The sequence below is a fragment of the Ctenopharyngodon idella genome, chromosome 10 (genome assembly GCF_019924925.1).
Source record: "Ctenopharyngodon idella isolate HZGC_01 chromosome 10, HZGC01, whole genome shotgun sequence".
Classification (NCBI taxonomy): Eukaryota; Metazoa; Chordata; class Actinopteri; order Cypriniformes; family Xenocyprididae; genus Ctenopharyngodon; species Ctenopharyngodon idella.
In genome coordinates this window covers 30675611-30691407 of record NC_067229.1, presented here as the reverse complement: position 1 = coordinate 30691407, position 15797 = coordinate 30675611, and the positions used below count along the sequence as shown (strand labels likewise).

General features: G+C 36.4%; 1 protein-coding gene across 1 annotated transcript; it reads right to left on the bottom strand.

Annotated features, from left to right (window-relative positions):
- Positions 1-43: 43 nt before the first annotated feature.
- Positions 44-15797, bottom strand: atp8b5b (ATPase phospholipid transporting 8B5b). Its single transcript, XM_051908492.1, has 29 exons — positions 15780-15797; positions 15607-15635; positions 13052-13129; positions 12888-12943; positions 11646-11759; positions 11406-11504; positions 11242-11303; positions 11061-11133; positions 9957-10027; positions 9779-9861; positions 9365-9523; positions 8008-8096; positions 7727-7920; positions 6761-6969; positions 6632-6675; positions 6287-6452; positions 5695-5883; positions 5479-5594; positions 5237-5401; positions 4982-5093; positions 4728-4833; positions 4385-4526; positions 4070-4253; positions 3637-3860; positions 3000-3083; positions 2657-2902; positions 1648-1786; positions 1432-1562; positions 44-882 (listed from the first exon to the last, which is right to left on the bottom strand). The coding sequence occupies exons 3-29, from the start codon at positions 13104-13106 to the stop codon at positions 625-627; spliced, it is 3570 nt and encodes a 1189-aa protein (XP_051764452.1). The 5' UTR covers positions 13107-13129; positions 15607-15635; positions 15780-15797; the 3' UTR covers positions 44-624.

The window sequence follows — 15797 nt, the reverse complement described above, 5'->3', positions numbered from 1 at the left end:
TTGGTAAATAAAACTATCAGACAAATACAATAAAATACAAAAGGATTTTCTTAAAGTTTATTGTATATCACTAATCAAGGCACATTTGCATCTTTGTACAAAACATGATAAAGTAGAATGTTAAATCAATGCATTTTGGAGACCATTTCAAATATTAACTAATAAAAAAACAACAACAAAAGAAACGTACAAAACATCTACAAAATTGTCATACACAATTAAAAGCACTTGAAATCTGCTTGCATGAAGCTCTTCTTGAATAATCTCTAGGCCTCTTTATGTGTGCACAGTTCTAATGTCCTAAAATTAATATTTTATGTCCTCTGGTCTTAATAGGAACCATGTGGGCGATTTGAAGTGTTTATGTGTGCGTAAGTGTTGTTAATACAACGTTAAGAAACTTCAAGTTTTATGACATGATTTTCAGCTACTAATCACAGCTAAAAACAGCATCTTACTTATTCAGAGCTTCACAGGTTCACTTCATCTCACTTATTCCTATGTGAAATATTTTTAAGCCCAGCTAAGAATACTTCTCCAAATACCCCTTTATTATGCAATATTACTAATGCTGAAGCTTGACAGTAAGTCCTCACAAGTGAATATACAATAGAATAATGGCCTTTAGGGGCTCTGAGCCTCCTCGAATATGGTCCGATACGTCTGGGGTGTGCTGTCAGCCACCGCCGTCTCACTGTGGGAGAAGAGATTCGGTCTGGTCTTAACTGGGATACGCAGGAAGCGTCCAGAGGTGACAAGGTCTCCATAACCACGGGCATGAGAGAAAGCATAACCGGATCGCCGTGTGCTGATTCGTCTCCGGGGGAATTTGCGAGGAGGCGGCAGAGGGACAGCTTTGGCCTGTCTGACTTTATGCCGCACCTGTAGAATGGAAGAAAGATATAAGAAAATATACAGTAAACAGTGAGTCGATGAAGAAGCAGGAAGAAGGAAAAAGAATGAGACTCAAATTATGTTTATGAATGATTCCTGCTCATGAGATTATGACCCCACTGATCATGGATTCCAGAAATAACCTTGACATTACACCTCAGCGTGAAGCAGCCGCGCCACTGCATCCCACAGCTCTGACTCATTCTACACATGCGTTCTACTCATAAAGGGAGGAAGATCTCACATTGTCATCCTGTTCAGTACTGACGCATTGCCTGAGAGAGTTTGAATGCGCTTTTAGAACAGAACTACTTTAAACAGTAAAAGGAGTGAGTGATGCCGGTCAAGGGCCATCACACGATATTCTTATGGAAAAACCAATTCAATTTTGTGTCTCTTAGGTTCATATATTGCAATGTTGTTGTCAAGACCGAGACCAGAGTCTAAATGTTTCAGAGCCCATGGTCTCACACTATGGTATCAAGTACAACAACACTGATAAATTGTATTACTGAAGGAACTGGTTGAATCACCCACCTTGTCGTTGATAGTGGGTTTGAGTTGGATAAAGAGGAACCGTTTCGCCACCACAGGCAGTGAGCACAATATGGTGGTCAGTAAGATGGTCAGCCACACGTTCGGCTGGTTTAGGGAGTTTCTTGCAGTGCCTGAGAAAGATTGAGTCATTTGGAGCCATTTAAAACACACATAAATAGTATGAGCAGATGTGGTTAGGAATGGATGGACACTGACCAGTGAAAGGAAAAGAGGATGTGAAGATCAAGTACATGCCGTTGCTGTACATGGTGAAGGTGACGGCAAAATACACAGACAGACTGCCCCACAGGAAGAACTGATTCACTGCTGTCCAATAGTAGGTGTCCAAACCCAGCTTAAACACACATAAACATGGTGTTTGTGTGCATGAGTATGTGTACACTACCATTCAGAAGTCTGGAGTCAGTAAGGTTTTTTTTTTTTTTTTTTTTTTTGGTTTTTTGAAAGAAATTAATACTTTTATTCAGCAAGGATGCATTAAATTGATCAAAACAACAGTAAAAATGTTTTTTATGTTATAAAAGATATCTACTTGTCAAAAAAAAAAAAGTATCATAGTTGGTTTCCACAAAAATATTAAGCAGCACAACTGTTTTCAACATAATAATAAATGTTTCTTGAGCATCACATCAGCATATTAGAATTATTTCTGAAGGATCATGTGACACTAAAGACTGGAGTAATGATGCTGAAAATTCAGCTTTGATTCAAGAACATATTTCTTTTTAAAAAATATTAAAGTAGATAACAGTTATCTTAAATTGCAATATTATTTCACAAATTTTTATTGTATTTTTAATAAAAAAAATTAAACCTGGTTAAGCAATAGAGAACTCTTTCAAAAACATTTAAAAATCTTATCGACCCCAAACTTTTGACGGTAGTGTATACAGTACAGTGACCTAAAAACTATTGGACACTCAAGCCACACTAATAAATGTATGAAATACAATACAAACACATTTTTCTAGTAAAACATTTTACAAAAAGTAGTTGTTAGGTTGCCAAATATGTCCAAATAATTTTGGGGTCACTATAAAGTACGTGTCCAATATGAACTGGGTGATTAAAGATTAAATTTTTCAGTCATCAAATTTTTTGAATATAAGACCTGAATATGCATTAATACTGTTGTGCAATTTATTTATTTATTTATTTATTTACTTATTTAGTTAGTTTTGTATAGTGTTGAATAAGAATTTACCTGCACGCTGACGGCAATGAGCAGGCAGGTCTGCGCCAGCAGGGCAAAGGACTGATAATCTGCAATGTCTTTGCCATCATCTCTGACAGTGTCGCACATGGCTGCCCAAGGGACGAAGAAGAGGATGAGTGAGCTGTAGCAGCTGTGCAGCAGGATCCTCGCGAAGGTCATCTTACTGAAATACTGGTTCAGCTGACCCGGAGCGTACAGCTGGGGGTACTGGAAACTCCAGCGGTCATTTACGTCCTGCACATGCACACATGTTCATGAATGAATTTACTTTCATGACGCTGAATGTAGCATGCTAATCCAGGCTAATCCATATTGATATATGATGACATACTTGATCAAAAAGACTGAGTCCAATAACAGGTAAAGCCGTATACATCAGGTTGTAGAGCGTAATGAACCACTCATCGTACACAGTCTACAGAGAGAGCAGAACACAGAAATTAGGAACAAACTGGCTGGGTAATTTGTAGAATTTATGCTAAAACATTCTGAAATTCATGGAATTAATTTTTCTATTCACATTTTCACTCAAATTGTTTTGCTGATCATTTAAATTTTTAATTTATATTATAATGAATTCTTTAAAAATATATATTATATGAATAATTTTATAAATATGTAATATGATAATGTATAATTTATAATTATTTTTAAAACATTTTTAAATGAACTTAATTATAAAACAAAAAACCTCTAAAAATGTAAATTTAAAATAAATGTTAATGTAATTTAATGTATTAAATTAGAATGTAAATGTAATTATAAGTATTCCACTTGGACTGTACAGTATATATAATATAATTTAATGATATCAAATATAGTACACAGAATTGCTGAACTGAAATTAAACTCAATATTACCTAAAAATCAGTACATTTTGGAACTAACGGTAGGTAGGTGTACATTTCGGCAGTTATTATGACAAATTACAAATATGACAAATATGATTTCAAATATTTTCATCTCACCTGTGCAGAGAAGCCGCAGAAGAAGCCGTACCAGAAGTGGACGAAGGTGAAAGTGAAGTTCTTGTAGAAGAAGTAGCGCAGGAACTTACACATGCGCAGATAGGACCAGCGGCCGTGTACCAACAGGAGGCGCTGGAGGTAACGGAACTGGGCGAAGGAGAAGTCACTGGAGAGAACTGCCTGCATGCCTTCCTGCCCACTAATGCCAACGCCAATATGGGCAGCTATAGAGGTCATGAGGAGTTTTTAAACAGACAAGTAAGTGATTGTAAGTGATTTAGCATACTTGTCTTAAGTTTACTGTTTATGTCGTAAATTTCCCAGTTTTGTCACTGACCCATTGTTTCTTATGAGCGCACATAATCTTACTCTTCCCAGATCACTTTCTGCGTCTTTTACACTCATGTCATCTCTCTTTGTGAGAAACACTCACTTTTGATCATGCTGACGTCATTGGCTCCATCTCCAATAGCTAGAGTCACTGCATTCTTGTTCTTCTTGACAAGTTCCACCACTTGAGCTTTCTGAAGAGGGGTGACCCTGCAACAGATGACCGCTTGGCACATACATGCAGTCCTCAAGAGCTCCAACTGCATGTCCTTCTGCAGAGCAAATGCCTGGGCACAGAATATTGGGAGACACAAGGATTAAAACAGTTTCCTACTGATCAACTGTTGCGTTTTATTAAAGAGCTTATGAGGAATGGATCCTCTTTTCGATTAATAAACCAAGGTTAGATTTCTCTTACCAGACTGTGGCCGTTAATTACCAGTCCATATTCCCCATCGACCTTCTCGTCTTCCACCACCCGAGATTTTTTACCCAGAAGTCTACTCTTCTGAATGGGTGGCTCATCTCCTGATTCTGGTGACATCTTTTTCCTGGCATTCCTGAACACAGAGTATGGATCACTTCATTTCAAATGTGATCCATTTGAAGTGGTTCAGAGCAAGGGTGTCCAAACTTGGTCATGAAGAACCACTGTCCTGCAGAGCTTAGCTCCGACTTGCCTCAACAAACTTTGTATGACAGTGGCCCTCCAGGAGCAAGACCGGAGATCCCTGGTTTAGAGATAGAGAGATGAAACTTACACAAGTTCCTCTCGCACTTCCTCTGCTGTGTTGGCGGCCACTATGAAGATCTCTTTCATTTCCTCTCGAAGCATATTACAAGAGTAACCAATGTTCTCAGCCGTCTCTGGGGGACATTGTAATGATTTGCATGATGAGTGGCTGGAAATATCAACTAGACCAGCACCAAACCACCATCACATAAACTGGTCTTTTGAGAAAGTTCAACAGCCATTAAAAGCTCAATTTGTCGTAAATAATTTGAGTGAACTCACCCTGTTTGTCTCCTGTCAACACCCAGATTTTAATGTCAGCTTTGGCGAGTTGCTCAATGGTCTGAGGCACTCCATCTTGAAGTTTATCCTCAACTGCAGAAGCACCAAGGAGCTGAACGCACACATAAACATACTTCACGTAAAAATAAATACTCAGAAATAAGAGAAATCCCAATGACTTCCATTTAAGGAGGAACATCTAGAGAAGCAAACACCATAGCAACGCTTTAGCATTCTGTGTGATGGTGATTTTACCAGTAAATCCTTCTCGATCTCTTCATAAATAGCATCCAGTTTTGCCTCGCGGTCATCCAGTGCCGTGCTGGCCTCATGATGTCGCTCTCTCCATTCCTCAAACTTGTCTTCATCTAAGTCCTTATAGGCCAAAGCCAGTGTCCTCAGACCCTCTCCAGCATATTCCTGGGATTGTGTTCGTCAAACATGAGTAACTGACACAGAGATTGACACAATCTCATGGAAACACAAATGTAACTCACGTTAAGGTGTTCTGTGGTGACCTCCATGAGTTTGGTGGATGATGGATGTAGCCTCTCGAAGATAATTGTGTCGGCTCCCTTACAGTAAAGTGTTAGTTTGCCCTCTGGATTACGAACTGAAGAAACGCAAATATACTTGACAATATTGTACTGGAGATTGTTGTAATTCAGAATTTTTTACTGTACTGCTTAATTCAGCTTCAATAACAGTCTCACCAATAACAGACATCCTCTTGCGGACATTGTTGAAATCCAGCACTGCCAGTAGCTCGTAGGTGATGGGAACTCCCATCTCCACCACAGAGATGGTCTCTGGGGTACGAGAACGAAATACAAAGCCAAAATTCCTTGCTGCGGTGACCAGAGCCCCCTCATCTGGAGACTGAGCCTGGTAAAATAGCTCTCCTGTGGAGAAAGATAGTGTTCAGATGTCTTTATACAGATTAGATTAGGGTCCATTTCTCACTATTAACTATGACTTTTGCCTCAATAAACTCCTAATTACTGCTTATTAAGTTAGTAAGGTAGTTAAGTTTAGGAATTGGGTAGGATTAAGAGATGTAGAATATAGTCATGCAGAATAATCCTAGTAATATGTATGCTAATAAGAAACTTTAATAGTGAGAAATGGATCCTAAACTAAAGTGTTACATTCTGGTCTCAATTTGAGATAGATAGATGCATTCATAAATTGTTACAACACTCTGTCCCAGATTTGGTTGAATCAATGCAATCTGTGTATAGATGTGTTGAGAATCCATTGTGAATAGCTAACAGTGTTGTAGAGCATGCACTAGGTGGCACTCACCTTCTGTTTTTTCCTCAGGCATGACAGTATGGCAGAGCGCCAGCAGTCGGAAGAATGACTGGACCTCTGGAGAGCCCAACTTCACCGCTTCCACCAACTTATGGTCATGGAACGAGAACTTTGGGTCGGCAAGAGAGTTCCAGGAGAAATCGACCTTCTCTGTCTTCTATAAATGAGGAAGAAAATGGAAAGAATGAGTAAGGAAAAAAAGTTTTTTGTTGTTGTTGTTGTTGTTGTTGTTGTTGTTTTTGTTTTTTTAAGTAATTCTTAGGGGAGTCACTAGAATCACTTTTTACTCAAGTGAATATTTATGAGAAATATATTGTCAATTTTGTAACCACTAACCTCAGTGACTTCAACCCTCTGCCCAGCAAAGTCCACAACCTCACCTGAGGAATGTAAAAACAGGTGAATTAGTGTATACCTTGTAGTTAAAATTGTTACATGCAATGTAACAGCTCTTTGAGCTCTTACCATATGATTTTCCATTGATGGAGCACCTGTTGAAGGTCATGATGTTCTGGGTCAAGGTTCCTGTCTTATCAGAGAAGATATATTTGATCTGACCCAGCTCCTCATTGAGAGTGGTTGTCCTGGCCTGGGCTGGTGTGTCACTCTTGACATGGTACATTTTACGGTCCCAATCAATGAAATAGCTGTTGCCTAGACGAAGGATCTCGACACTATTGACAGGGGGACAAAGATCAATAGCATTTTGATCAAACTTTATATAAACTATTATGTACTTTAAATACCAACAAGACTATGGATTTACTGTGTAACTACATGCAATTCCCATGTTCCCTGGAAAATTCCCACATTCACTGCTAAGTATAAGATATGGTTAGGTTTAGAAGTAAGGTTAGGATTAGGATTATAGGGGATAGAGTTAGATTTTGGGGAAATGGTTGGGTTACGACTTGGAGTAAACTTAACAGTGTAACTACAAATGATGCAAAGTAAATGCAAGTACTTTAAATGAAAGTATAAATACACCAACATGTATGTACATGATAAGTATATTGTATCAAATGGTTAAGTACACAGTAGTTAAGGTCACCTAATATAAAGTTTGACCAGCATTTTTAGAATTTTTCTTTCATTATAAAATATATTATCAGCATAATTAAGGTTTAACTAAAATATTTATCTGAATTTCATAATTTTATTGATGTATTTGGTATCTCTTCATTTTGCATCATAACTTATTTTGTTCAAAATTGTTTAAAATTTAGCAAAAATACATATAAAAATAATAATAATAAAATCCCAGATTTGTATGAAGTCTCAGACGTTTTGACCTTACTGTCTGTCATTATAATGAAATGCATTATAACATAATATATGCAGATGTTTTTAACTCCATGTATTGAAGATATGTAATATGCATGCAAATAACCAGATCATTTTGATTTAATATAAGTTAATATAACTTCTGACCTGACATAGAGAGAGATGGGCACTACAGTGTTGAGGATGATGACGTAGGACCAAAAGGTGAGAAATGCTGAGAGAGATGCATTCGCCCCATCAGCCCTGGGGAGGAAGGTAATGAAGGAATTCCCTTCCTGGTATTCCCAAATGGCATTCCCAATGGACAAGATGGTGCACATGAAGGCCAGAAAACCAAAAATCTAACAAACAAATGAACAGGATTTGAAATGAAACATAACAAACACAAAACAAAATGTTTCTAAAGATATTTACACAAATCTACTCACAAATATCACCAGGACATTCATGAGGTGATCAATGCTGGTTCTCTTGAAGATGGATTTGCCAGAGTTCTGCATGAGCTTAGTGTCAGGACCTAGCCAGATTTGGACAGAGCTGTTAAACTATATCATAATCTGAGAAATTTTGAGCCAGATTTACTGACAGCTTGCTGCAGTGCAAACCTGGTTTTTGGTGTTTAAAAACTACAGTCGGGATTCACTAAAGACACAAGGTGAAAAATAAGCAATGAAAAGGCACGGACATGTGGCTGACCTTACTGCATATGTAGGAGTTTCATTTTTAGATGCAGAATTCTTAGGATGAGAGTATTTAAATATTTAAACCTAGCGGTTGAGTTAAATGTTTGCTGGGCAGTTTTATTTAACCCAACTATTGTTTAAAAATTCCTAGATGGCTGGCTTAAAATGAACCCAAAATAGGTTGGAAATTAAACAGACTCATAATTACTAGAGGCAACACTAATTAAAGGTGAACATTTATTAATAAGCAATTTAATACATGTTTATTGTTTAATTATTATTAATTAAACTTATTAATAAATGTTCATTTATTAAACACTTTAATAAATGTTCATTTCCAACATACTTTGGGTCCATTTAAAGCGAGCAAAACAGTCATTTTTAAACAATAATTGAGTTAAATAAAACTACCCAGCAGGCTGGCCAAACATTTAACCCAACCGCTGGGTTAAAACAACCTAATTGCTGGGTTTGTCCATTTTCAACCCAACTCGGGTTGTTTTTAACCCAGCATTTTTTTTTTTTTTTTTTTTTTTTTTTTTTTTTAGAGTGCAGCACATGGTAGAAGGGAGAACATTTATTTGGAACGCTAGAGGAAGATGTTATCGTTGCTTTTAGTAGATTGCATTGGTCATAATAGAAATGAGCCGCTGCATCTGTATTCTTAAATTTGCGTATTTTCAGTAGACCACCTGCAGAACTTTCCACTCCCATCTGCACTTTTATGGGATTGCGGTAATTTCCTCACGCTAATTTGCCCTGTTTAGTAAAACTGGCCCTTTGAATATAAGCATAAGGGGACGTTCACACAGAACGCATTTTTCCATTCCACTGCACTACTTTTCCATTGTTTTTCAATGTAAATATGTGCTAGACGGATGTCTTTAACCACTGTGTCTCGCGTCTTTTGCAGCTTCCTGAACATGAAACGGCATTCTAAAAATGCGGCGCTCAAGTTAAAACGAGTTCAACTTTTTAAAAACGCGTTTCTAGACCTTGTGCTTTTTTCGTTCCACTGACCTGCGTCTCATGTTATTAACAGAAAAAAATGCGTTCTGTGTGAACCGGCTCTAATACGCCCATTTTCAGTATGATTCCGCACCTCCAAACACCACCAGGCCGAAGCACCACTCTGTGTTTCTGAGAGTACATCCTCTGAGCAGAATCCTTTCATTATCCAGAGATAACGTCTCTCGTCCCACCGTCAGAGTTCCTGTGAACTTATCCAGACGGTTGTTTGGAGGCTCACAGCGCACCTCACCTGAGACACACAGTATATAATTAATACACAGACACCAAACAGGGACAAATTATGTCTAAATATAGTAAGTTATCCCAAATACAAATTTAGAGCTCTGAATTTCTAAACACTAATGTGATTTTAAACAGTAGACATTCTTTTTTACAATTCAATTTTAACAATGTCCTAGCAACCACTCAGAACACCTTAGAAACTACTTAGCAATGCCTAGCAACCTGATATCATGCAGTTATATTATAAGCATGTGTCACTCACCATTGAATGCTGCTAATCTCTGGATGTCATTGCCCAGGTCTCCTGTGATTGTCAGAGCTTGTTTCACCTTCAGGTTTGTCTCTCTGTGAGGCACAGGGAAAGAGAGACTGATGATGGCTCTGGTACACAGTTATTACAGATAAAGTCCATGTTTACATGCACATGCTCAGTTACTGACCCATCCAGCTCAGCCGTCTCAATGTAGATGAGGTTGAGAGGTTCACTACTAGAGAGCAACAACAGATCAGCCTAGAGCACAGGAAAGAAAAAACAGAGGCAAGTTCATTTTTTAAGTTGCTTACTTACTTGTAATGACTTATAAAATAATTAATCATGTTTTTTTTTGTTTTTTTTTGCACTGGACAAATGTTGGCAATTCATAGTTTTCATGTGACATCACAGCCTTATAGAAACACCCACCTAGAGGGCAAAACAAGGCTTTCCTCTATTGCCCACCAGTCATTTTTACTAGGTTTGTAGTAAGTACTAATGTTGAAAGACAGATATTTAAAGACCAAATTCAATATACACATTATTGATGATGCATACAGCAAGTAGATGATCCCAGAATATAAACATAATGCAGTTTCACATTAAGTGTTTTCCATAGAAAACCATTAGAAAAGGCTGAACCATTCAGTGCGTTGCGTTCATATTCTGGGATCATCTGCTCGCCTATAAGTATGCATCATTAATAAGATGTATACTGAATATGATCTTTTACCTTCACTGTTTTTAGTACAATAAGGCACTTTAAGGGTTTCCCGCTGTGCTTTTGTCATTTTTATTTATAGTTTTAGAAATTTAAATACTTTAACATGTTAGCAGCCAAAGCAACATTTCCCAATTTTGTTTCAGTTTTTTAAGTTTAACCTTTAAGTTTTTCATCTAATATATTTTATTTTGTTTCAGATTTATTTAAAAAAAACAAAAAAAAAAACACTTTTAATAGTTGTAGTTAACAAAACAACACTGTTCTGGCTACATCACCAGCTGTTTGTGTACTATAAATTTATCTAAATAAATAAATTGTAGCTTTTAATATCAAAACTATAGGTTACACTTTATTTTACAGTGCCGTAGTTACATTGTAATTACTCAAATAAGTACTGAGTACTATTAATTAACTACATGTACTTACTATAGAGTTACAGTTAGGGTTAGAGTTTGGTTTAGGGTTAGTTACTTGTAATTCTGCATAATTTACTGCTATAGTAAGTACATGTAGTAATGTGTAACTACGGCACTGTTAAAATAAAGTGTTACCAAACTATAAACTTACTGTGACAAACTCATTGTTTTCCAACTTGACAATGTCGCCCACTTGAACATTCATCCATTTTTCACTTTTCAACCTGTTTGAGAACATGACATTTAATTCACTACCAAATTCATTTTGGAAAATACATTTGGGGAAAAATATATGATAAAAGTAACATCAGATACACAGAGGTTGAACTTACTCTCCATCAATAAGCACTTCCACTTTTCTGTTGTTCACATGATTGTCGTTCTTGTGTCTGGTCTGTGTTGTAGGGTGAACATAAAACACAAGGCAACAGAGAGACCATATGAAGGGACAGTCACACTATTGTCTGTACTGGACATGGGCAGGAAGTAGACTCACAATGTCATCAGAGAGATCTTTGGCTAGAGTTATAGACAGCACCAGCAGCAGAGGAACTACAGTAGTGAACCAGGACAGAGACGAGATTTGAGGAATCAGCTGTACAACACAAACATGATGAAGTCTGTTAGAATTCCTCTCATTTTATAAAACTTATTTAAAAAAACAAATGCTTTTGTGTTTTCAGAGCACAATTTTAAGATAATAATATGGTAATCTAGTTTCTATTTGACTGGTTACCTGTAAGATGAGAAGAAAGACGAAGTAGGCATTGGCCAGTCTCTGAAACTGCTCAAACAGATTGAGAGGGAGGAAGGTGAGGACGTTGTACTTGGAGGTCTTGATGGCATTGTTCTGTAAGGACACATACAAGAAATGCTCACAATAGGCTTCAAAAATTGAAATGTTTTTAAAGTGCTCCTATTATGTTTTTTAGCTTTCATGTAGTGTGCGATATAGATGTTTGTGAATGTAAAAGATAAAGGTTGTAAGCGGTAGACCAATCACAACAGACTGAGCCAAATGACCAATCAAAGCAGAATGGAGCAATTACAGCAGACTGGGGGCACGTTCAAGCTCAAACCGGTGCGCAACGTTATAAGGTTTTCGGATTGAATTACATGTTTTTTGGAAACAGTGTTTAATGGTGTTTGCGATAAGTTTTCTCTTGTTTGGTGGGTATGTCAAAAATGTCAGTCCAATCAGCAGCAACATGTATATAAACCACACGGTATTAAAAAGACATCTCGCACAATGGGTCCAAGTAAAGTCGTTTACAAATGTGTCTGCTGCAGCTCGGTACACGCAACAATTGAAGACATTAGAAGACATGTTTGTCGTAAGAGTTTTATAGTAAAAATATAGCATATCAACATGATGTAGTTGTTTATATTTTTTCTCTTTTATTCTGGACGGCAAGGGCAGTGACTGTAACATTGAGCGTATTTTGTAGTATTAAACACGTATTTATACCAATTTCATCAGACTCCGAAAATTCTTCAAAAAGAACACAAAGAATGACCTTCTCAGCTGCCATAGTTGCAGCTATTGCGTCAACAAAACAGGGTGTTCAACGCACCACCGTTCCCATTTAAAAAACGTTTTGCAACATTTTGAACGCAGCCTGGGTCAACTGACCAATCAGAGCACACTAGACCAATCAGAACAGACTGGGCCAACTGACCAATCAGAGCAGAGTAGACCAATCAGAACAGACTCGGTCATCTGACCAATCAGAGCAGAGTAGACCAATCACAGCAGACTGGGTCATCTGACCAATTAGAACAGACTGGGCCATCTTCCCAATCAAAGCAGAGTAGACCATTCACAACAGACATAGCCATCTGGCCATATTATGAAAAAATTCAATTGTTTTTTTTACCTTGGATACATGTAAACCTATTGTAGGAGGACAAAAAAATAGGAACCTTTAAAATAGCATAATAAGGGCACTTTAAAACAAGTAAATACATTCCTACTCACCGCATACTTAAATGACAGGTTGAATTCCCTGTCATTAGCTCGCAAATGCCTCTCCTCTGAAGTAAAAAAAGAAACAAAAATACAAATAGCATTATTTAAAACATTATGGAACTAGAAAGTTTTATTTCAAGCTTCAAATTGTGTGTGCAGTGTAGCTGTTATACCTTCTACTTTCTTTTTCTTCACGTTAATTCCACAAGCAGACAGCAGGGAGCCCATGTTTCTGTGATCAAATCATCACGCTGATAAAGAGAAAACAAACCATGAAAACACATATCAAAAAATAAAGTAATAAAATAAAACTAAAAATTAAATTAAATAGTTCTTAAAAACATCAAACACAAGGAAAACTACAAAACTTGAAATTGCTTCAGGATCTTCTAGTATAGAATAAAGAGCTGTGTAATCTCAAATAGGGGCCGGTCAGTTGTATACAATGCGTAGCAGTACATAGCACTATACTGTACTGTTCTATGATCTATTGTGTTATGGTCTTTGATTTAGTTGAATTTGATTGGTAACATTTTGCAGTAAGGTTCTATTTAACATTAATTAACTACATTAGTTCACATGAACTAACAATTATAAATCCTACTAAAGCATTTATTAATCTTAGTTCATTTCAACATTTACAAATTAAAACCAAAAGTTGTGTCTGTTAATATTCTTTAATGGACCGGAGCTAACGTGAACTAACAATGATCTAACATTAATAAATATGGTAACAAATGTATTGTTTATTGTTAGTTAATGCATTAACTAATGGGATCTTATTGTAAAGTGTGACCATTTGATTTAATAGGTAACAGTCACGATAATTGTTTGAATTGAGGATTTATTTGAATTATTTAATTTATTATTATTATTATTATTATTATTATTAAAAATGATCCATCTATCCAACTGCTTGGTATGTAGGGTCTCGGATGGATATATTATAAATTATTTGTCATTGATAAATTACAATTTTATATGATTTAAAGAAAAAAATATGCCCTCATTTAAGTAAAAAAATGCCCTGAAAATAAATAAATGCGACCATATTTACGTGTTTGTTCTGTAACAGTCTATAGGGGTTTTCTGTAATAATTCAGGTTCATTAGTCTTACAGCTGAATTGAGGCCAATTCACATTACAGCTCTTCCAACAAAACTTACATTAAAATCAGACAAACGGCAGGTTGGATAGAGTCTCATTGTGCATTATGATATCTTTCTGTTGGTGTGGTTAATGATAAACTGGCAGAAAGTTCAGTGTATTTTACAGCTCGTCTTATCAGCACAGGTTATTGATGAGAGGAGCATGTATTTATAGGCCTCCACACACATGTAGCCATGCTTCCTAATCTCATAGATTATTTACCTGTCGGCCATTTTCATAGATGTAAGCATTTGCTCATATAACACTGAGACATTCAGCTCGATCTTAAATAAGGATAAATAATTCTTGTAATTACTATTAGATGCCTCTAGATTATCATATTTTTATCTACATGTCAAAAATAAGACTGAAAATTATTACATAAAAATACTGTACCTAAAAAAAGCTATATTGTATCTAAAATGAGTTCTTTCCCCATTCACAATAAAACTGACCCATGTGAAACCAGTGAAAAGTGTTGTGTACGGCCACTCACAACCCTGAACATTAGACCAAACTCACATACCTTCATCTCACTCTTTATCTAATCTAATATTATCATGGCCCATCTTAAACTGGGATCGCTCAAAAGTCAACACATTGCCAACGCCCACGTAAAGAATCGCTGTGAAGTTGTAAAAGTTAATTCACTTATTTCCAGGCAAAATATATTTAACATAACAGCATCAGTCTTTTCAAACACAAGTTCTCAAAAATACGTTAACTTTCCTAATGCATGTGATCAAATGAAATGCTAACATTAGAAAATAATGACACTGCAATATAAAGTTCCTCATTATTACATCATATTATTATTATTATTATATGTTGTTAAATTTATTATTAAAAACCTGAAGCTGTGGCTGCTATAACATTAACATAAAAAGTGTTGATGTTTCTGGCATTATGGAGGGTATTGTGAGACTGTATCATTTTATGATATGTTAATAAACCAACAGACTTAAGATAAAATCATTTGCTTAATATTTTGATATATAATATACACCCTAATGATACATTGGAAGGCTACATTATTACATTACTAAGTTCAAAAATGACTTTTTGAAGGCCTTTTTTAGGTTCTAAAACATCTATAATTGTTATATTCTATCAGTGTGACACAAGTGCCACATTGACAAGTAAAAGTTCAATGACCATAACTAATGTTGGCGGTAAATGGCGTCGGTCTAGAGACCGGTTTCCCCTCGACACCAGGAAAACACTCGACCCTTCACCATCTATATTCAAGAGTCAACAACGAAAATTACACACCCTTAAACGCACAACTTAAAACTCACCACCTCTTCGCTTTTGACAAATCTACATTCTTCTCTATGTATATACTGACACAGGTATATGCTGTTTGTCACATACTTGTTATAATGTTCAGTATTTTTTAAACAAAGCACACTGCACTGCAATTGCCTTTAGCTATTGTAAATAAATAACTTATTGTACTTTATGAGTGAAAAACCTTCCTCTTGAAAAAAGAGAAAACCTTACAAGATTAACATACCCCCTCAAAAACTCACTAAACATGTATAAAATGATAAAGCTGCACCAGCTGAAGGTATCATACCTGAGTCACACGTCTGCCATCCAGGATCCCTAGAGAAACAGCGAAGTTTCAGAGTAAACCACCACCCCATAAACATGCGTGGAAAAGGACACACAGAACCTCACTACAGTTCCCATAATGCAACTGCAAATCAGGTTCCTACTTAGAGTACAGGTGAAAGTTAAGGGTGTAACCTGACGTCAGGAAGAGGT

Coding starts and splice junctions, on each gene's coding strand:
- atp8b5b (XM_051908492.1), bottom strand. CDS start 13,106: ATGGGCTCCCTGCTGTCTGCTTGTGGAATTAACGTGAAGAAAAAGAAA. Junction 11,760..12,887: donor ACCTGTCATTTAAGTATGCG/GTGAGTAGGAAT, acceptor GTGTCCTTACAG/AACAATGCCATCAAGACCTC. Junction 5,094..5,236: donor AGATCGAGAAGGATTTACTG/GTAAAATCACCA, acceptor GTGTGCGTTCAG/CTCCTTGGTGCTTCTGCAGT.